The sequence below is a fragment of the Acipenser ruthenus genome, chromosome 8, assembly GCF_902713425.1.
Source record: "Acipenser ruthenus chromosome 8, fAciRut3.2 maternal haplotype, whole genome shotgun sequence".
In the NCBI taxonomy this organism is placed as follows: domain Eukaryota; kingdom Metazoa; phylum Chordata; class Actinopteri; order Acipenseriformes; family Acipenseridae; genus Acipenser; species Acipenser ruthenus.
In genome coordinates this window covers 2,119,091-2,141,154 of record NC_081196.1, presented here as the reverse complement: position 1 = coordinate 2,141,154, position 22,064 = coordinate 2,119,091, and the positions used below count along the sequence as shown (strand labels likewise).

Below are 22,064 nucleotides of genomic sequence, written 5' to 3'. Positions count from 1 at the left end.
GCTATAAAAATGTCTAATCCGTTTTAAACTCGTTTCAGTGATCTGACCAACGTGCCCATTATAATGATGCCACTGTTTTAGATATATTAGAGGGTGAGAAGGCTATCTGTTGCAGTTTGTACTACAGAATGCACGCCCTCGCAATGAGGGGCGACAACACGCAACTCTCCATAGAACCCTTCATTAGGGGGCCTCTGTACTGAAATAGCACGATAACATCGGAGTGAATATCCTATACTCTATCATTTGAATCTGTGTGATATCTGGAGGGCTTTTAATTACGCGCAGGAAGCAGGATCATTATGAAGTGGAGTCTGCAATCTTCAAGTTCGGAAACATAATTCCCTGTTTTCTTAAACTAAGAGTGATGTTTAAGCTGTGTTGATGTGTAAGGGCAGTAGTTCATTTGACCGGCATGTCAAGCAGTTCTCAAAGGATTATGAAAACATGACTCGGAGAGCAATGTAGCGAGTGTATTCAGCATGATTTTCAATTATGAAATATGCAAGCGCTCCAGCTTGATTTGTCTCTTCTTATTGTGAAGTAAATTGACTGTATTAAATCCCATTCGAAGCAGCGCTCTTGTGAATGGGCTGCGCACGGACCCTGTCCTGTAGTTCTGGTGGAGTAACAGGTAAAGGCAACAGTAGCTCGACGGGACTGAAGACCGCAGTTCAAAGCGCATTGACTTGAAACATGCTGCAGCTATACAAGGAGGAAAGCAGACATAACGAGAGTGGCACTGGGGTCAGAGATGCCATATGACTCTTCAAACTATGGAGATATCTCCAATCACTTCACTATCTATCTATCTATCTATCTATCTATCTATCTATATATATATGCAGCTTGAAATGTTTTTAGAATAATTTCTTGGGGACCATTAAGGCCTTGGACTCCACATATTTGCTATGTAACTACCTGTACTGCATGATTGTCTGTGAATTGTCTTGGTGCACTGCAGTTACACCAGCGCGATCACATTTTCATCAGCAGCTCTTCATACACCCGATGTCTTTCGAATAATTCATTGTCTTGATCATTTTTGTTTTAAAACCCTCTTCTTCAACCTGCATTTCTAAAAGCCCTCATCTTAGTGCCAGTAATGGAAGTTGAATTGGCCTCCAGTGAAGCACTAGCTTTGTTTTTACTGCACTGAGCATGCAACCTTTCCTGTTAATCTACCCCACCACCTTCCATTCGAAATCAACTTGCTGAACCTCATCCTTTCCAAGCCTTTTGAAATGTATAATTATAAATATTTCAAATAAATATCTTATTAGTGTTAGAAAACTAGTCCCTCCACTTAATTATAAAATGATAGTTACTTCCTGTCATAGGTCAAAAGGCCTGATTACAGAAGACCCTTGGACAGTAACTGACAGATCCCTCCCAAATGAAATACAAACTTCCACCACCTACACTCCAGTCACAGGATTCAGGGGTTTATTGGCTGGTATCTGCAGGAAGCAATAAAGACCGGTTTAGCTGTACCCAGCCTCACTGCACATCCCATCCAGGGTTCACTTCCAGGATTTCAATTCCTTTGTAAAATCAATTCCCACTCCCTGGTAATCAATTACAACACATCACTGACCAAACTTGCAATCAATGTATTCACATGTAACAAATTAAAATCACTGTTGGTCCACTAAATTGGCTTCACAACAAAAGCAGTTGAACACAATTAATGTCTCCAACATACACATTCTAATTCTTTCAAAGGAATTGGAATCTGATTTGACCCCAATCCTGGTTGCATCACTCTCATTCTCCTTGGCACTCCCTTGTCTTGAGCCTCATGCTGAGAATGTATAGAAAGCTCATCCGCTAGTGTGCAGTGCCTATGCTAGGAAATCTAGGAATAAGTTAGCAACACAGACAGAGATGTTTGTTGAAAACAGGACTTTATTTTGGCTTGACCATGCTTTACGCCATGAACTCGTATGGGATGGGCTCCAGAAGTTGCGGTACATTGCCCTTGGTGCTGACGAAGTGGGCCTCACTTGGAGCTGCAGGCTGCAAGAGAAAAGAAAGGCTTAGGAGCAAGAACCCCATCCCCTCTCATCAATAGCAATCCACACATCTACACTGCGGGGATATTCCTGAAATGCACACAGAAAAGAGTTTACTGAGGGAGATTTCTAACGCAAGTACTGCACTTAATGAAAGTAGTTTCCTAGAACTTCCCAGGCTAAGAAGCTTCTCATGAATCAAGAGTTCCGCACTACTCCACACAGATGAAGTCTGGAGCAGTGCTAACCTAACCCAAGCAGCATAGTACACTCAGCCTAAAAGTGCCTTAAACCTCAACAAGTCCACAGGGTTTAGAGTCCAGACTGGCTTTGCTCTCATTGTCGGTGAATTGTGCTCCTGTGAAGCAATTGTAGGAGTAAATAGTCGAGCAACAGCTATAGGGATACTGCTGTGGACACCCTGCAGGTGTACAGCAGTAGCGGCTACTATATGAATGACAGTGTATTTAATAATATTGCATTGCAGCATGTAGTCATTTAGAGTGCTTAGTTTTTGATCATACCTGGCGTTTCAGGTCAACCCAGGTGCCGTTCTTCTTAGCCTCGATCTTCTTCTTCTCGTTAGCCTTCACGCGCTGCAGGAAGCTGTCTCTGCTCTTCGAGTGCTTGATGTGCTCGATACGCACATTGATTCTCTTGGCAAGGATCTTCCCTCTGCAAACACAACTTTATATTTAGATCTACACATTTTAACATAAGCGCTTACATTACGAGAATTCATTCTACCCAGGCAGCTGTGTGAATTGAATACCACTCAAGAGCTGCTTCTTCAAATCTTCCAGGAAGTTTAGAACCAGTAGTACTCTGATCAGAATATTCATAAAGCCTCACATTTAATGCCCAAGTATTTCGCAAGTGTATGACTTGACCTCAGGGCAGGCTGAAGCACCAGTAGAACAGGAAAAACTTTAATTGCTACAGCTCTCCAGCAGCTGCTCACACCCTCGTGTCTCCTTTGACAGGATCCAAGCTAAATTAAAAAGGAATTTGCTTGGGTTTTAAAAGGATTTTTGTTATACCCCCCTTGAATGACCAAAGAGGACATGAAAGTTGTCCAACTGGCAAAGTGAAAAGGGGGGGGAGGAGAGACTGGACGGACTGGCTTGAGTTCCACAATGAACAGATTTCCAAGAGAAGCTAACTTTCCAAGCACATCTTACCTACAAGGAATAGTACTTACATGCACCAACTGCATCACCTCCCATACTTTGACATATCAGAAATCTAACAAAAGCTTTTTACAACAGGATCTACAGTTTAGAATTACCATGGTCATTACGAATCACTAGTCATGCTACAAAAGATATGAAATATCTGTGGCAGAACTAGAACCCACTGCACCCTCATGTAGAGATGTGCAATTACTGCAGTAAGAAAGACTTTAAAACACAGTATGCACAAGCACACTTCATTCAGCGGGCGGTTACAGGTACAAATGCATACTCACTTGATCTGCTTGTTGACAATGATGCCTACAGCATGCTGGGTGACATTGTAAATCCTACCAGTCTTGCCATGGTAGCACTTGTGGGGCATGCCCTTTTGAATAGTTCCCATGCCCTGAAACCAAACAAATCAAGTTTCAACAAACTGCAACCAAAGAGTCCACATTACAATCTGGGTTGTTTTGTCAAAAGGCAATCATAGAAGACAGTCACCACAAGCCCTAGCTCAGTCTAATATACAAGAACGGACACATCAGCAGATTCTGCTCAGCTCTTTCAATGGAGTCGATTTAACCCAAAGTAATCTTCTCCCTCCAAGAACGTAAAGAAAATTAATTTACACATCAAGCCATAATACATCTAGGAGAAACCACATGGCAGGGTTTGTATACAGACAACATACCTTAATATCAACGATATCTCCTTTCTTGTAGATGCGCATGTAAGTGGACAGTGGAACAGGCCCTGTAAAAATGTATTGAATCAATATCCATTAATAATAATAATAATTTATTTCTTAGCAGACGCCCTTATCCAGGGCGACTTACAAGATATCACATTATTTTTACATACAATTACCCATTTATACAGTTGGGTTTTTTACTGGAGCAATCTAGGTAAAGTACCTTGCCCAAGGGTACAGCAGCAGTGTCCCCACCGGGGATTGAACCCATGACCCTCCGGTCAAGAGTCCAGAGCCCTAACCACTACTCCACACTGCTGCCCTGTAAGGCCATCATTTAAATCAAACATCATCATATCAGATTGGATGACATTTCTGTATGCATATGGTGACAGAGTCTGCAAGAACACTGAAGCCAATGGACAATGAAAACACTTTAGAACAACTCTGTCCATCCTATTTTCAGATCAGCTGCCTTCATTTAGAACAATGCATTATATTTGCTGGATCTATACATCTGTATAAAACGTAGGCCTGTGCGGCTTTCAATGTCAGAGAAATAAGCTTGTTTTGTCAAAACAGTCAATCACAGGCGACAATCCTCATCAAGCCCCAGCTACCAGCGTCGCTTTCACTCCTGTCCTGCTCTACTCCAATACACGACTGTCCTGCAACTCGAACTCAAAAGTAAAGTCCTTACCATGCTTGCGGAAGGGCCTGGAGAACATGTACCTCGTCCCCCTCCTCTTACCCCTGGTGTTCGTCATTTTGCCTGTTTACTGCAAGACAAAATGGTAGGAAACATGTCAAGGTTTGCATATGCTTGATAAACCACCACTCCTAAGAGAAACACATTGCATTTTATTCCACCCATCATTTTACATGAGCACGTAGTTATTTGCTGCTGGAGAGAACCAACCCCGACACATTACCTAGTGATGGCGAGCGTGCAAGCCACAGATTACCACATAACCACGCTCTTGATCACACTAGTCGTACGAGACGTGAAATGTAGTAAAAGACGTGGAACAATGGTACACACAGTGTGCCTTCAGTACCATGTACGTGGTGTATACTTAACACAATTTAAAATGGATTACCGTGTGGTGCTTTTTCGTTTTAAATTACTGCCGCTGACTGTAGAGTGTATATATATATATATATATAACGAACTTGGGTTAAATCTACATGTTCAGATTAGCATTTTTTACTTCATACTACAATACCTACACAATGCGGCTAGACCGACACAAATACAATACAGTCCGGTGCAGACACGCTGTATAACTCAAGCTTTAACTAAACCTACCGACTACTGCAGGCAAACCCGTGTAACCCAGACGGCATCACAATGTATTAACAGCTATATTTTACACTGTGTTTCGCAATGTTAAAAGCGTTATTAGATCTCTCTTTACATTAACCAAGTGTTGACTGTGTGTGACAGGGCCCTCCAGCGCTACCATGCTGCAGCTTTAGGAGCACACCACAGACGGACAAAAACACATTATTCACGGCCATCCGACCTGTTTAAACATTTTAAACGCGTATATCGCGAACTTCAACGCCTCCTTGATAAACTCTGCAGGCCTGTAAAGCAGTAAAACAGCTTTTTATTGAATATTTTTAACATGAAACAAGAGCTCAGCCTACCCCTGCTTGCTTGCAAGATGGCGGGTCTGGCGGAAAGAGAAAGCTCAGGACCCCATGCTCCGCCTTACATGTGAGCTAAGGAAGACTAAGCTAGTGCCTGAATGAAAAAAAAAAACTAAAATAAAAAAAAACAACATTTTCGCTTTTAATCGATTTACCTCTACTACATTCTCCGATATTTTCTTAAAATAGTAGTGCGAATGCGCGTCTTTTATGATTTATAATTTAAATGTCGGAAGGACCCTTAAGAAACTGATCACGTGTTCCATGTGACTTCGTGCGTTGTTTCAAAGAGTATGATGTAATGTTGATCTTTCTGACGTATTGTCTGTGGAACAATTCAAATATATATAGGGTGATTAGAAAGTAAGTTTACCGCATCAACACACCATATCGTGACTTCTTTTAAAGGCCATTAATCATGCTCTTTGCGCAGAGACAGTTAGGGATGGAAATAAGTGTCCCATTGCATAGCAGTTTGATCCATTCCTGGTTTTATTACGAGTTTAATTAGACACACCTGAGCTTGTTACCTATATTCACTATGGCTAATCGTACTTGTATTAAACCCTGGAATGGGTGAAACTGCTCTGCAATAGGAGTCTTATCCCCATCTGTGAAAGTTAGAATATGCTAGTGACATTAAACATGCCAAATACCCGTGATGAGTGCAGAATGCATTAAATAAATCAGTCAAATAATGGATAAATAAATGATGATTAAGAACGGATACAGCAGGATAATGCACAGATACACAGACCAGCAGATGTTCAGAGGGGAATCCAATATTCCTTTAATGGGTCTGTGTTAGGATTAGCATTGGGGTTTGTTTTAATACTCTGTGCAGCTAACCTGAGAACACACTGCATTGAATTAGCTGGGTTACACTGCAGCTGCATGACGTCACAGTGGAAATGGAACTCTGCTGTCAGCTGGCTGTGTTTACAGAGGTACTTGATTCCATCTACATTGTATTAACCATTAATAACAACAACGATTTTACACAAAGACATGTAACAGACTGCTTCCATTTCACCACCGTCAGAGCAAAGACAAGTATTGAAACATTGCAAAGCCCAGAGAGATAAAGCATATTTAAAAACCTGGCAAGCCATGGGTACTAAATGCATAGCATAACCACGGGGGAACAAAACATGGGACACTGCAAAATGACTGGGGGAAACTTGTATAAGAGCTATTATAGAAATAATATTCTATAGGTCAGGTGTGATTATTATTATTATAAATAATGAGTGCAATCATCATAATCTATACAGCACAGCAAGCAACAGCACGGCCATGATAGTTTGAATGGGCAGCAATGGGAAATACATGGTTCCGTCTAGTTTACATTATTATTATTATTATTATTATTATTATTATTATTATTATTATTTCATCATCATAGAATCAGCTCTTTGTAAAATGTTGTATTCCCCACCATGACCCCTCCAACGATTCATTCAATTAATTACAATGATATAACTGCTTAACTATTTAAATTGTGTCAGAAAGTCTCCAATATTTACTGGCAAATAACCATTCCGAACAGCTGTAGTTAAAGTGATGACGTTTGGAATGGATCGAATTTGGAAGCAGCTCTAACAATTCCATGCGTCTGCTGATGAGCAGTCGACTTGTATGCGTGCACCTGAACCGGCTCTGTCTAGGACCCCGGAGGGAAGCACCTATACGACGTGACCGCAGCTGACTCAGGAAGAGAAGTGCATGTACTGCTCTCTGGCTGTGTGCAGTTGGCGTTTCTCTGCGAACTGTTTTTGACTGGTTATACAACTCGTGTGTGGAATCGTTTAATCGTTGTGGACCGAGAAAACGACAACAACAACTTTTCATCTCCATCTAGTTGCATATGGTTTATACACGGTACAGCTGAGCTGAGCAGTACCAGCAGAACTCGAACGCAAGGCTGTGTTTGTTAGCGGCTTTAGAACCCGGTACTCACGCTGCCTGCTCCCGTGCTCCGTGTTGATTAACACTACACTTTGATCCCTTTGCTCCCTGTGATTGGTTGGAAGATGGCGCTAGGCGGATGGAAATTCTAATGACACTTTCCAAAATCGCCTCCATTTGTACCATGGTAAGCATTCTTTGCTAATAATAATACTTTGTTATATATATATATAAATAAATATATGTATGTGTGTGTGTGTGCGTGTGCGTGTGTGTATTGATAGCTAAACGCAGTAGCGAATTTCTTGTTTTTTCTTTGCTCCGGTAGTAATGTGTGATTAACAAGCCGTGCACGAAAGGTCTTTTTTTCTCACGCACCCCTCCGTCCTCCTTGCTCTCGTAGTGCTCCGAGTCAGACAGGCTCGCTTCTTCACTTTAATTTCAACCCACAATTGCCTGGATGTTTTTTCAGGCCTAATTCTGTTTCATGACAGTTAAAAACAGCCCAAGCAAAGATTTAAAATAATAATAATAATAATAAAAACAAATAAAATGTGGAAAATAAATAACTCCCGCCGGTGTCATTTCAAAACCTGTTGAGAACATTTATTTTGCAATAACCAAACCTGCAAAGACTATAGAGAGTTCAGGTAGCGTTGCACAACACCGGTAGCGGTTTACAGCTAAAGGTCACGTCAAAGAAATCACGCTGTGGAATACCGAACACACGCCTTGCAGATATAATTAACCATTATAATATTAAGACATACGGTGACCATCTGCATGGAGTGTATGTGTGCAGCGCTGGGCTGTACAGTACTGACAGCGGTTACAATTAAATACACACACATGGGGATAACATTAATGAGCACACTCTGCCTCGGTCTTTTCCGTTGGCTCATTGAATTTATTTAATGTGTTGCTAATTGTCACCCGCCCCCCAATACATTAAATTAAATAAAATGAACACTGTCTGCGGTCGCCCCGCCCACTTCTGCGTATTCTACGCGTGCATATTTTGGTTTACGGATATAGAGTTTTAAAATGAAGGCTAGCTTTTTAATTTACACGACCTTGCTAACAAATAAATACATTATATTGCACATGTTGTTATAAATAGAATCTGTAAAAGCAGGCACAAGTATTTAGGCTGGAGATGAACTCTTTCGGGCTGGTGTGTCACACAGACCCCCACTGATTAAGAACATTACTGGGCTAACTTTAACATTAGGTAGTCAAAGGTTAGTGCTTCCATCTGTGACTTCAAAATGCGCTCTCAGGAATCTAAGGAAAAACTATCCGAATCTAAACCCTGACACTGAAGAAGGCTCTGCAAGCCGAAGCGTGTGTCTGCTCTGCTTGCTTTCTCATAGTTATTATAAGGTTATCTAATCGAGGTCTGAGAAACAGGTGGAACAGTGGGAGTAGTGGGGAGATTGCTTCCTACCACGAAACTCAAACTTGTATACCCTCTTCAGAAGCCGTAGGGAAAGGCACGTTTTCAGAGTGAAATGAAATTTATAAAACTGTTTTCAAGAAGGATCTGCTCCTTCCTTCCTAAAACTAGAGTAGTGATTTTTTGCTGTTATGTTTCAAATGCATGTGGTCTTCAGTGTTGTCTCAAAGCGTTTCAGAACCCCCTCTTGTCCATATCGCAGCATTTTTTTCCAATATATTTCTTGCTTTCTTCTGGTGCTGTGATTGAAGTGAGTGGCATTGTTGCAGGGGTGTGATCTGAATACACTGCCATCCTTAGAAGACATAGTGAGGGCTCCCGACTAAATGATGAGAAATGTATTGCCCAGTTCATTTGTGACCCTGTGATGCGTGATTATAAATGTGAAAAGAGTCGCCTGTGTATTTAACATATCAACGGGCAACAAGACACACAGCAAAGGTAAACGTCTGGAGTTCCTGTAAACTTTGCAGGGTGTTTGTAACAACTGAAGATGATTGACAAAAAGCTCACATCAGGTGCTCTTGAGTTCTGCTCTCTTCCGGTCCATGATGAATGCACAATGTGCACAGATTGCTACAGAGAGCGCTACATTTGCATGACAAGCTGCGCTCCTCTGTGTTTGTTTCAGAACACCATGTGCCTCTGAGTCCATTGCTCTTACTTGTGCATGCTGAAGTTTCGAGGAACATGTTTTCACTTGCAGTGATGCCCCAAGCCTGGAGTACTGTAAGGGACCGCTTCACAATTATTATCAGACTGGAACTTCTAACAAGGACAGGTTACGCACACCGCCCGCCGAACCCAAAACACAGCGTTTGTATGTAAATAAAACACGGGTAGAATATGTAGTGGTAGTAATAATATAAGACATTGAGAAAGTCTAGCAGTCATTAGGTTTTTATTTTTTTTATTTTTTTTAAGTATTCATAGAATGCAGACAGCCGGCAAGTACTCTTAACAAGCATTAACATAAAAGACAGTTAGAACATGTTTATTCCCAGCAGCCAGAGACAGCACTCCCCAGCTGGGAGTTAGGGCTACATCTTGCAGGTCTAAGCTGTCTCTTGGGCAGGACGATGGCCAGTTCCACAGAACGGAATTGGGGAGACCTGACCATGACCGTTACACGCTTCAGGACTGGACTCTTTCTAAAGTCAGTCCACAATTCCACTCCCAGCTTCCAGGTCACTCCTTTCAAGGATTTACCTGCAGTCTCTGTGTATTCTTGATCCCAGCCCATAGGTCTTAGCTAGGAGGGGACTGGTTGTCTCTCATGAGAACACAGGGGTAGGCACTTGAGGACTGCAGTATCCGCTCTGTTCAGGAAGACAGTGCAAAGCTGGTTCAGTTTATGGAAATATGATCCCACAAGTATAGCCAGCCCGATCAACCTGACTTCCATCAGTCAACCTGACCTCTCTCGGCATGCGTTCCCTAACACACGAATGACCTCCACAGCTTCATTCAGCGCGCCTGGATAGGAATCCTCTGGCTTCTTCTGTTCGGCTCTGTGTAGGATACAGGTTCCCTTCTTTCTTTTGCTTCCTGTAGGAGAAATCGCTTTAATAATTAAAAAAAAAAAAAACAGCATTTTAACCCTTTCATGCATGGCGACCTCCTATGGGGACAGATTAAAAACTCTTATTTTTAGTTTAATATGTGGACATGTGAAGATACAAATGGATGATGACCTCATATGAGGCTAGGAGATGCTGTGTTTTCTTTGTTGCATGATGACCTCATATGAGGCTAGGAGATGCTGTGTTTTCTTTGTTGCATGATGACCTCATATGAGGCTAGGAGATGCTGTGTTTTCTTTGTTGCATGATGACCTCATATGAGGCTAGGAGATGGTGTGTTGCTTTTCTTGCATGATGACCTCATATGAGGCTAGGAGATGATGCGTTTTCTTTGTTGCATGATGACCTCATAAAAGGGAGGCCATTTTTCGCCTTATAAAAAAGCAATGGGGGAAAAAATGGTCAATGAAAAATATATTTATTTTGTGCCCAAAACTACTTTCAAATGTGTTTTTTGTTGATTTTTTTGCTACAGTCGTGTGCACATTTATAAGAACACCTCAAGATGTATGGTTGATATCCTTTATATACCTACCTACATGAAAACCTCTGGGTGTGAAAATTTCAATTTCCTGTCAGTAATCAGTGATATTATTATTATTTATTTCTTAGCAGACGCCCTTATCCAGGGCGACTTACAGTCGTAAACAAAAATACATTTCAAGAATCACAGTACAAGTAATAATACAAATAAGAGCAAGATAAATACAATGACTTTGGTTCTAGCAAGTACAAGTATGACAAAATACGATTCAATAACGGAGCAGATAAGTGTCAGTGATAGTTACATCAGGATATAATTAAATACAAAATATTACAGATTAAATAACACTTGACAGATTACAGTACTCTAAAGTACAGGATTAAATGCAGTAAAATAGGGGGCAGATAAGAGCAAGTAAAGCGCATTTAAGGAAGTGATAAGTGTCCAGAGGGAAAAAAAGAGGAGTTCTACAGGTGCTGTCTGAAGAGGTGAGTCTTGAGGAGGTGCCAGAAGGTGGTCAGGGACTGGACAGTCCTGACATCTGTAGGAAGGACATTCCACCACTGCGGGACGAGGGTAGAGAAGGAGCGGGCTGTGGAGGCAGGGGAGTGTAGAGGAGGTAGAGCCAGTCTTCTAGTGCAGGAGGAGCGGAGAGGTGGGGTGGGGGTGATATACAAACAATAGGCACTCGTGTGAAAATGTTAGACCACTTTGTGCTTTAAGTAGGCATCTTCAACAACTTCTAAAAGTCTCCTGCATTTTACCATTTGTGTCTGTGTTCCTTTTCTCTTACTATTTTTAAATTAATTGCATGTGTGGCCTATTAAAGTCATCAATTAAACAGGACAATGACTAATTTGCCTAGTTGACAAGTTTTCCTCCCTTGGCCCGTTCTTGTGGTGTATAATGTGATGAAAGCTTGGCTCTTAAGATTAGTGAGTGAAAGGTTTGTTTTCTTGTAGACTCCAGACAGATCGGCATTCTTCTCTCTTTGTGTTTATCCGGCTCTCGTTTCTCTCTGCTGATTTTCTGTTGAGGCTTTTGTTTATCTGCTTACCTGGGTTCCGGAATAGTTTCTTTCCAGAGAAACCGAGCACTCTGCCCCACCACTGCTTTATCTACACACAGACAGCGTGCGCTTGGATTTAAAGCAGCGATCTGTTAATATCAGGGGCTGTTCTGACAGTAATATGGGATCCCAGTGGAGTGCCTTCACGCTGCTGTTCTGACAGTAATATGGGATCACAGTGGAGTGCCTTCACGCTGCTGTTCTGAGCTCACAGCTGTGCAGCCTCATAAATGTGAACCAGCCAGTCTTCAGTGATGTTTGAAAGATGCTATTTTCCTGTCTGCTGCACTTTGTTCTCAATTCAAATGCATCAGTAGGTTTGCACTCCTGGTAAATGCATGCATGCATGCATGTGGCTTTTCTTCATTTTAATATTGGTACAGTATGAAAAGCTGTAGCCTTTTGTGGCTCCACTGTGCTGAGTTCTTGGAGTCAACATCCTAGTGCTTAAGTCTTGAACCAGCACAGAGATTACATTGGTCACATGTACTGCCATACAGCTAAATGTATTGCATTTGTGCTTGGTTGTTGTAATATAATATGATCTGCTGGTTTCACACACTCCGATTTGCACGGATCAAGGACTTCATACCCTTATCTTAGGAAAGATTTGTGCTAAACTGTTGTAATCGCCTGTGTGGGTGAAGATGAGTGCAAATGCAAGACACAAGGTCTGAGATTTTTATCAAAGTGCATTACTTTACAACAGCATGGTAAGCTGGGTTGGTAAAATTGACCGTATTTAAGCCCTGTACTGTAAGTGAGTTTCTAATAGGTGCACTAATCTATTTGCACAATTATACGACATGCGTTCCAATTTGAACTCATTGGGGCAGGCAGCTGGTTTGTTGTTGCTACTTCGCTTGCTATCATGTTCAGAATTACAATACAATACAGTACATTGTGTCCGAGAGAAAGCATGCAGCGTGCATTCTGCAGTGTGCAGTGAAGCAGAGGGCAGACCTGCACTGACAGGACAAGCTTTGAAAGCAGCGCACACATATTGGTATGAAATCAGCAGTATAATGGGTTACAACAAAATGCAATCCCAGCGGACTGTAGGAGGTTAGTAGTCTGTGATGAAAGTCTGGAGTAAATTCATTGCAGTTATCCAGTTCACCAGCTGGAGTTTGACACAGATTCAGCTGGTCAGAATCGGTGCATGTGTAAAATAAAGACCTGAAAAACATTTGCTAAATCCTGTCGCATGAAAATATTTGCACTTAGTTAACTTTTTTTGCAGAGAAATTGAATTGCTGTGTAGTTGCATTGGCTAGAATGTGCTGGTAAGATAATGTACTGGAATCACAGGGAGGCAGGGCAGTGCAGCGCTGGTAAGATAATGTACTGGAATCACAGGGAGGCAGTGCAGCACTGGTAAGATAATGTACTGGAATCACAGGGAGGCATTGCAGTGCAGCGCTGGTAAGATAATGTACTGGAATCACAGGGAGGCAGTGCAATGCAGCACTGGTAAGATAATGTACTGGAATCACAGGGAGGCAGTGCAGCACTGGTAAGATAATGTACTGGAATCACAGGGAGGCATTGCAGTGCAGCGCTGGTAAGATAATGTACTGGAATCACAGGGAGGCATTGCAGTGCAGCGCTGGTAAGATAATGTACTGGAATCACAGGGAGGCAGTGCAGTGCAGCGCTGGTAAGATAATGTACTGGAATCACAGGGAGGCAGGGCAGCACTGGTAAGATAATGTACTGGAATCACAGGGAGGCATTGCAGTGCAGCGCTGGTAAGATAATGTACTGGAATCACAGGGAGGCATTGCAGTGCAGCGCTGGTAAGATAATGTACTGGAATCACAGGGAGGCATTGCAGTGCTGGTAAGATAATGTACTGGAATCACAGGGAGGCAGTGCAGCGCTGGTAAGATAATGTACTGGAATCACAGGGAGGCAGTGCAGCGCTGGTAAGATAATGTACTGGAATCACAGGGAGGCATTGCAGTGCTGGTAAGATAATGTACTGGAATCACAGGGAGGCAGTGCAGCGCTGGTAAGATAATGTACTGGAATCACAGGGAGGCATTGCAGTGCAGCGCTGGTAAGATAATGTACTGGAATCACAGGGAGGCAGTGCAGCACTGGTAAGATAATGTGCTGGAATCACAGGGAGGCATTGCAGTCCTGGTAAGATAATGTACTGGAATCACAGGGAGGCAGTGCAATGTAGCACTGGTAAGATAATGTACTGGAATCACAGGGAGGCAGTGCAGTGCAGCGCTGGTAAGATAATGTACTGGAATCACAGGGAGGCAGGGCAGCTCTGGTAAGATAATGTGCTGGATGATGTACTGCTAATCTGTGGCAGTCCTAAAGGACCCATTTGAATCACACTATTGTAATGTAATGCACACTAACAGCAGCTGAACAAATCAAACTGGAAGTGTACGAACATATTAGAGATGTAAAACAGACTAGACAAGTGCATCTTTTAGTATGGTACAGATCCTGCCCGCTACTGCTCAGTATTGTCACTGTTCTGAGCAGGGTCCAGTCCCAGCTGGTTCTGATGGGACGTGCAGAACGTTTAGGATATGACAGACACAGTTTGGAGGCTCTCTGTATTCAGGTTGTGTCACAGCTTGGCTGGAGGGAAATGGAAGCCATGGTCATTGTGTTTCAAAACTTGTATCGCTGCTCTGTGCCAGTGTTCCTGCCCCCTGATGTTTTGATGAGGTTTGCAATGACTGCTTCTTATTACAACTCCAGTATTGGGTTTTATTTACATTGTTTTTAGACGTCTGTGTGTGTGAAAGGTGTGTTTTATTTGCATTGTTTTTAGAAGTCTGTGTAAGTCTGTGCAAGGTGTTTTGACACCTTGTGTTCAGTTGCCTGCCATAGACGTTACATACCTTAGGCTAGGCCAGCCAAAGTGCCTTTATATTAGTAAGCGCCAAACTCGATAAGAATAAATACCATATTACTTCGAATTAACTCCGCCCTCGAATTAACACCTCACTCAGATATCAGCTTTTTAATAGATGCCATCCTCGAAATAAACAACGCTCTGAATGAAGAAACGGAAAGGTATTTTTATTCTACCCCTGCTCAAAAAATAAAGAAAGAAACGTGCAACTCTGGCTATGTACGTGACACCCCCGAAGAGACTGCAACCTCAATCCAGCATGTAACACAAACTAATGTACACCCACCTTAGTAAGCAAATGTTATTTTATAGTACAGTCCCGACAGACAACCCAAGATGAGCTACTTACAGCACAGCAGTCCTTCACGTCTTTTTTTTTTTTTTTTTCCCCCATGAGAGTTCAGTTACCTCATCCTCAGCTTGGATGGTGAAAACTTAAACTCCGAGGAACGTAGAACTTTGCCTGTAAGCGCTATCTGAAAGCTGTCCGAAGACATCTTCTTGTAGGGGGTTTAGTTGTTTTGTTTTTTATTCAATTGGAATTTCTCAGTCCTGTACAATTATATAAAAAAAAACTTGCTTATTATTTATGAAAAGATTTAGTTTTGGTTTCTCTTGCAGAGAAATTACAAACAAGCAGGTATATTGCAGTGAGAAAAATGGCAAAAATCACGTAATAGGTGTTGGGACAGCAGCTAAAGACATTCCATTGAACTTTCATGTAGAAATAAAGGGTGACGTTATTAAGATCAGCTGCAGTTTAGATCATTAACAGGGATGGAAGTAAGACTCCCATTACATAGCAGTTTGATCCATTACTGGTTTTACTAATAGTTTAATAAGACATACCTGAGCTCGTAGTAAAACCTGGAATAGGTGAAACCGCTATGCAACAGGAGTCTTATTTCCGTCCCTGATGTTTTTAAATAGCGCTCGTTCTGCTTACAAATGCTGTTTCTGTTTCCTATGCATATCGCTGACGTCTCTGTTTCTAAACCTGTGATATTTTGTACAGGACTGTTGATCTCCCGGATCATTAGTGAAGCGGCACGGCATTTCTCCAGGGTTGTGTCTACTGTACATAACAGCACCCCTGCTGTTTTCTGTTTCCACACGATCACTGTGGCTGCAGACAGACTTTTATTTAAAACAGTGTGTGAGAAGAAGGTGGCTCCCGGAGCTGCTCGGGCCCTGTCACCTGCCTGCGATTGCTGTAAATGGAAGAAGGACATGCTTTCTGCAGCAGTGTGTGGCAGCGGGTGATTGACCCAGGACGCGCCACTACAGTATCTATTCAGTTCCAGACATGCTTAACCAGGCGCTTCACTATATAAAGAGCATATGCAGCTCCAGTACAGTGGTGAGAATGGCAGAAGTTTTGAGATGTCTTTTATTACCGTGTTTTTAAAATATAATCCGGTGTACGGTATGTCTTCTGCTTGAGTGTTGGAATGTATGTAATCCACAACTGCAAGACTAACCATCTCTCTTTCCTTCTCCCCTCTCTCGCTCTCTCCGCCCTCCCCTCTCCCCATCTCTCTCTCTCTCTCTCTCTCTTTTGTTTTCCAGGGCGCCAATGCCTCCACTCTGGAAAAAGAGATTGGTCCGGAACAGTTCCCAGTCAATGAGCACTATTTTGGTTTAGTCAATGTAAGTACAGTATAACCCACTAGGAGACAGCCGACTGGTATGGGTTTGATTGTCCGTGCTGTAGAAGGCTGTGATCTGATCAGGATGTCGTTCACAGACACCTAGTAATATTTTAGTGTGAAGGGACACTAGCTTTAAAATGGTTTTTCATTCTGTATATGGAAAACTACAAAACAGAATGTAATTCAATATGTTAATGTAACTTTATTCAGCAGGGTTTCATTCAGCTTTATGAAGCAAAATTAGTTCTATAGGGGGATGCAAAACCTTTGGCCATAGCTGTATTATGGTGCCCGATGCAATACATTTAACACCTACATAGCGAACGGAAGGGCACGACCAGGAAGAATAATGGAATGATTTCATTAGCTTTGACCTCTTTTAAGACAGTTCATTGGGTGTACGGGAGTGTAGAAAGTGATGTGTATATTTTGAGCTGCTGTTTTCTAGGACGTAATTACCAGGAAACACAATGTGTTGTAGAAAAAAGGGGGCAGTTTGGCCTCCACAATTAGATGATTAAAAAAGAAATGAAAAGCTTTCAGTACCAGTGCTTTGATGGTCTCTCTACCCCAGTATGTTAATTTGTTTTTTGGAATCAGAATTTTTAAAGGACTTTATTCTTCCCACACATGTTATATTTAAACTTTTCACATTCCTTTCTAAATTTACAGTCATGCAAACTGTGTCGCAAAAACAGTTTTCCACATAGCCAGGATAGCTAGTGAGATGAAGAGGACACATGGAATGCAGTAATACCTCTAGACTGTTAGCACACTGATCCTATCTAGTGATTCACAGGGATGGGGATAACACTCCTACTGCATAGCCGTTTCAACCATTCCACGTTTTACTACGAACTTGATTAGCCCCAGTGTATCGGTAACAAGCTCAGATGTGTCTTATTAAACTCATAGTAAAACCAGGACTGGATCACATTGCTATGCAATGGGAGTCTTATTGCCGTCCCTGGATTCGTGAGTATTATTGCTTTATTGTACGAGTTTGCTGTGTTCTCACGTTCTTGCTTGTTTTTCTGCTTCCCTGCAGTTTGGAAATACCTGCTACTGCAACTCTGTCCTCCAGGCACTCTATTTCTGCCGTCCGTTCCGCGAGAAGGTGCTGGGGTACAAGAGCCAGCCGCGCAAGAAGGAGAACCTGCTGACCTGCCTCTCAGACCTGTTCCACAGCATTGCCACGCAGAAGAAGAAGGTGGGAGTCATCCCCCCCAAGAAGTTTATCACCCGACTGCGCAAGGAGAACGGTGAGCTTGCACTTTCCACAGGAGGAGCAACAGCCTGGGATGGGGTGGGGTGGAGTGGAGGGGAGGGGATGGGATGGGAGGGGGTGGGTGGTTTGCATGTTCTCTTCTGGAATGCATACAGTACAAAGCTGTATAAGTCTCATCCCCATTGGAATCTGTTAGCAGCAACTACACTTCTAATGTATCTGACAGTGTGGGTCTATTAGCATCAACTACACTTGTAATGTCACTGAGAGTGTAGATATCGCTCTCAGAATGTCAGTGATAAAGGTTTCTAAACATTTAAACCACATCTACTTGGCAGATTAAACACGTCGCCATCAGCTTTTCATCTGTTTGTTATTTAGATGCAAGGTTTAGAAGTGTTTGTGGCTACCTCTGATCAAACACGAAGAAACGTACATTAGAACCTCAGAACTCTGAGGGAGTTCCATTGCAGGGCACTCTGCTCCACTCCAGTTCACTGCAGAACTGTGAGGGTAGTCTATGTAAATCTGCCCTGCACCCTCCCCATTCATTTTCAACTGCAAATAAACCATTGGGAAAGCGCAACTTTTTACATTTAAAATCTAACTTTGACCTGTTCCCTATGATACAAACAAGCATGATTTATACACATGGTTTAAAGCTACCAAGAAGAAGAACAGTCTTTTCTGTGACTAACTCAAGGGCACATATCTTTTATGTTTTTCCCACAGTAAAGCAAAGTTCAAGACAAAAAGACAAGCAGCCCACTCAAAGCATCATCGCTTCTTTTTGTTTGTTATTTTTTTCTTTGTCATAAAGACGCACAAAGCACTGCAATTATAAATCACAGCGTGGTAGTCTGGACTGGAGCACAGAACTGTACATAACACTTCTGTTTGTGTAATTAAAGTACATGCAGTACATACTGTACATTCTGATCATCACAACAAGGGGCAACTGAACACATAGGAGCTGTATTCAGCATCTCCCCACTCGCACGCAGGCACGTTAAAACATGTGTCCGAAACTGTCTGTCAAACAGTAGGTAGGTTTTAAATGGCATTGTGAATTCTGTCAGCCCCACCTAATCTATCTATCTGTTGGTATTTATACCACTAGAGTGGGTGTATCTAGCGTGGGATACATTTCTGTTATTCCTCTTACAGTAAGTGCAATACCATGCTTACCGGGACTAGTTTCAAATGTGTCTGCTCACATTCCAATCCAGTGGTGTGCTGCTGAAATTGACACACTGAGCTCCAGGTTCTAGCTAAAAAAGACAGTTTGCAAAGAGGCCATAAACAGGGTTCGAAATTAATCTGCGTCGAAGCACACTGTCTGTTGAAAATCAAAGTACAGATCTGCCAGGTAAAATAATCCCTGAATTAAATTATTATTGTTATTATTGTTATTATTATTGTTATTATTATTGTTTTTTTTAATTACACATTGTATTGCTGTTTATTTTAGATATGTGGTATTAACACAATATTGAATGCTCGTTCGTGGTATGTGGTTTCTATTCGCTGCAGGACGTTGTCCCTGTGGGTTATGGAAGCACATCCCCCTGTATCTACCTAGCGTGAGTGGGGCTCGCAGTGGAAAAGTCTGGCTCATGATTTGAATAGAATGAGGAATGCTGTTCAGTCCTGGCATGTAGTGTAAGAAACTGGCACAGATGTCCTGTTACTATTACTAATGTGATTCACTGGAAAATAAGGCTGTTTTTACCAGCTGGGATAACGTTGCCCCTGTTAGTGTGGAGCTGTCTTTTCATCATCTCTTGAAGAAACCCTGTCAAGACCCCTTTCATTTAAACAAAAAAGCAGTGGTAACTCTGGATTGCCAGGGGGAGAGCTAATCTGTCATCTGGAATTTACTCTGCGTCTTGCAGGCTTTCAGGTTTACCGTGGCTTTCCATTTTCCGGCAAGTTTCACGAGGAGCCATTAAAACACCGATGTGTTTTGTAAATGCGGTGGTTTTAGTATTTTTTCTTTACTTTTCAGTGAAGGTCCCCAGGTTTGAAATAGGAACTCTGTGGATCATTGCACTGGTTACTGTGTTCCAATTCCATTGTCTGGCAGCTTCATAGAAAGGGCTGTCTAGTTGTAAACTTGGATTTAGTTGTTGTAACCTTTTTGTTTCCACCTGGTATTTTGAATAGTGTTCTGGAGGGAGCGGTGATAGTCTGAAAAGTTTGTTGATGTTTTTAAATTGACAATAGGATTGGGTATTTTAAGTGATTCAGACTTTTGTATCTGTTGCTGTAAATGTCAAACTTTTTTTTTACATTTTTTTCATTTAAAAATCAAACAAACCCACTTTGCTCTGTGTTTGAGTTTTACACTCTATTTTAACATCCTGCATCGGGGTACAGTGGTATACAGTACAGTGCATCAAGATATTCTAAAGGGTGACGCTTCTCAAAAATGCGATAGCCATTTAGAGTATATAGTTCTGTTTTATACTTTTACAGCCTTAGGTTGAGGCTAAGATTTCAAAATGTCTCATTTTTCCATTTCTGTCAGTTTTTCCTTAAGTACTATTGAAAACTGCAAAGTGGTATGTAATTCAATATGTTGGCATAACATTATTCAGCAAGTTTCATTTGACCTTTGAGGCAATTCTATAGGGTGATGCAAAACTTTTGGCCATAGCTGTACATATCCTGTCAAAACTTTCCTTCTCTTGCGACCGGTGCAGCCAGGGGATTGAGCAGTGAGAGTGGTGGTGCCGGTGTGCTGCCCCCCTGAGACAGGTTAGGCATTGCCCCTGACCTGCCCCATGCTGTGCTTCCTTCTCCAGAGCTGTTTGATAACTACATGCAGCAGGATGCCCACGAGTTCCTCAACTACCTGCTGAACACCATTGCAGACATCCTGCAGGAGGAGAAGAAGCAGGAGAAGCAGAACGGACGTCTGCCCAACGGCAGCCTGGACAGCGAGAACAACAACAGCCTGCCCGATCCCACCTGGGTGCACGAGATCTTCCAGGGGACCCTCACCAACGAGACCCGGTGCCTGACATGTGAGACTGTGAGTCAGCACACAGTCTGTATTATACACAGAGAGAAGGGCTATTCAAATAGCAGGTGCAGGGAGGGGTCTGACCTGTGAGACCTTGAGTCAGCACACAGTCTTTATTATACACACAGAGAGAGAGAGAAGGGCTATTCAAATAGCAGGTGCAGGGAGGGGTCTGACCTGTGAGACCTTGAGTCGGCACACAGTCTTTATTATACACAGAGAGAGAGAGAGAGAGAAGGGCTATTCAAATAGCAGGTGCAGGGGGGGGGGGGGGGTCAATTCCATTTCCGATTCCTTTTTAAAATCAATTCCCTTCGAATGAATTAGAATTGATATTTTAGAGACATAATCATTCATCGTTCAGCTGCTTTCATTTGAAGCTGATTTAATTGACAAACAAGCACTTCAATTTTAAGTCATTTATTGCCAATGTGAGAGTAGTCCTAATTGATTAAAAGGGAATGGGATTTGGAATTGAGAATTTATTTAAAAATGGAGCTGGAATTGAAACACAGGGATTAACCCCATCCCTGAGCGTGTGTGTTTTTTTTATTTAGGCCAGTTTATTTATTGTTTTGTTTTTGAGGAAGATCACATTAGAGCTGGATAATGACCACTTAACCAGTGATTAGCCAGGATTAGGTGCTGAGAACGGGCTAGCCTCTGCAATCGCTTTTCTTTTCAATCTTTAATATGCACCACTGCTCTGCAAGAAGTGCACTTTAATGGCTAGAAAATGGGGCATAATGGATATTAAAATAGTATTCATGTATTTTATATTTATATATCTCTGTATTTGCTTTTGCTCAGTGTCACTATAATGACCACTGATTGGCCAATCTAATTGCAATGATATAAAACCCATATACACCCCTATGAGGCCTGACTGGAACCCTTCTTCAGCCCCAGCCCCTCGAAGCCCCTTGGTTATTCTGGCTTACTCATTAAGATGTGATTTACCTCGGATTTGAGAACAGCATCTGCACGGTGCTTTGTGGAAGACAGTTTTGACCTAAATCAGTCACTAAGTCTATCCATATTGCTAGGTTAGTGGTCAGGGGTCGGTGCTTGTGTGTGAATGACCTGAGTGACTCGCTCAGATTGTGAGATTGAGAGCGAAGGGGGTACACACAGAAAGCATCATTTTTCTTTGCGTTGCTGCAGACAGAAACACGGATTGACAAAACTTATTTCCTGTCAAACTCAATAGAAGGGTATAATTAAAAAAC

General features: G+C 42.1%; 2 protein-coding genes and 1 non-coding gene across 3 annotated transcripts in view; 1 reads left to right on the top strand and 2 right to left on the bottom strand.

Moving 5' to 3' along the window:
* Positions 1-1,890: 1,890 nt before the first annotated feature.
* Positions 1,891-5,629, bottom strand: LOC117405496 (large ribosomal subunit protein eL21). The gene is made up of 6 exons (XM_059027999.1): positions 5,538-5,629; positions 4,585-4,663; positions 3,885-3,946; positions 3,484-3,596; positions 2,540-2,690; positions 1,891-2,019 (listed from the first exon to the last, which is right to left on the bottom strand). The coding sequence occupies exons 2-6, from the start codon at positions 4,649-4,651 to the stop codon at positions 1,930-1,932; spliced, it is 483 nt and encodes a 160-aa protein (XP_058883982.1). The 5' UTR covers positions 4,652-4,663; positions 5,538-5,629; the 3' UTR covers positions 1,891-1,929.
* On the bottom strand, positions 2,981-3,116 carry LOC117406401 (small nucleolar RNA SNORA27). The gene has a single exon (XR_004544957.2). It is a non-coding gene; the product is annotated as a small nucleolar RNA SNORA27 (small nucleolar RNA).
* A 1,454-nt stretch (positions 5,630-7,083) lies between the features above and the next one.
* The window catches only part of LOC117407364 (ubiquitin carboxyl-terminal hydrolase 12-A), a 21,969-nt gene continuing 6,988 nt past the window's right edge, over positions 7,084-22,064 (top strand). The window contains exons 1-4 of the mRNA XM_059027998.1: positions 7,084-7,635; positions 16,497-16,577; positions 17,628-17,841; positions 20,615-20,844. Of these exons, the coding sequence (XP_058883981.1) occupies positions 7,588-7,635; positions 16,497-16,577; positions 17,628-17,841; positions 20,615-20,844 (573 nt within the window). The 5' untranslated portion in view covers positions 7,084-7,587. The remainder of the gene's footprint in view (positions 7,636-16,496; positions 16,578-17,627; positions 17,842-20,614; positions 20,845-22,064) is intronic.

Coding starts and splice junctions, on each gene's coding strand:
- LOC117405496 (XM_059027999.1), bottom strand. CDS start 4,651: ATGACGAACACCAGGGGTAAGAGGAGGGGGACGAGGTACATGTTCTCC. Junction 3,947..4,584: donor CAGGCCCTTCCGCAAGCATG/GTAAGGACTTTA, acceptor ACATTTTTACAG/GGCCTGTTCCACTGTCCACT. Junction 2,020..2,539: donor GGGTTGACCTGAAACGCCAG/GTATGATCAAAA, acceptor TTTCTCTTGCAG/CCTGCAGCTCCAAGTGAGGC.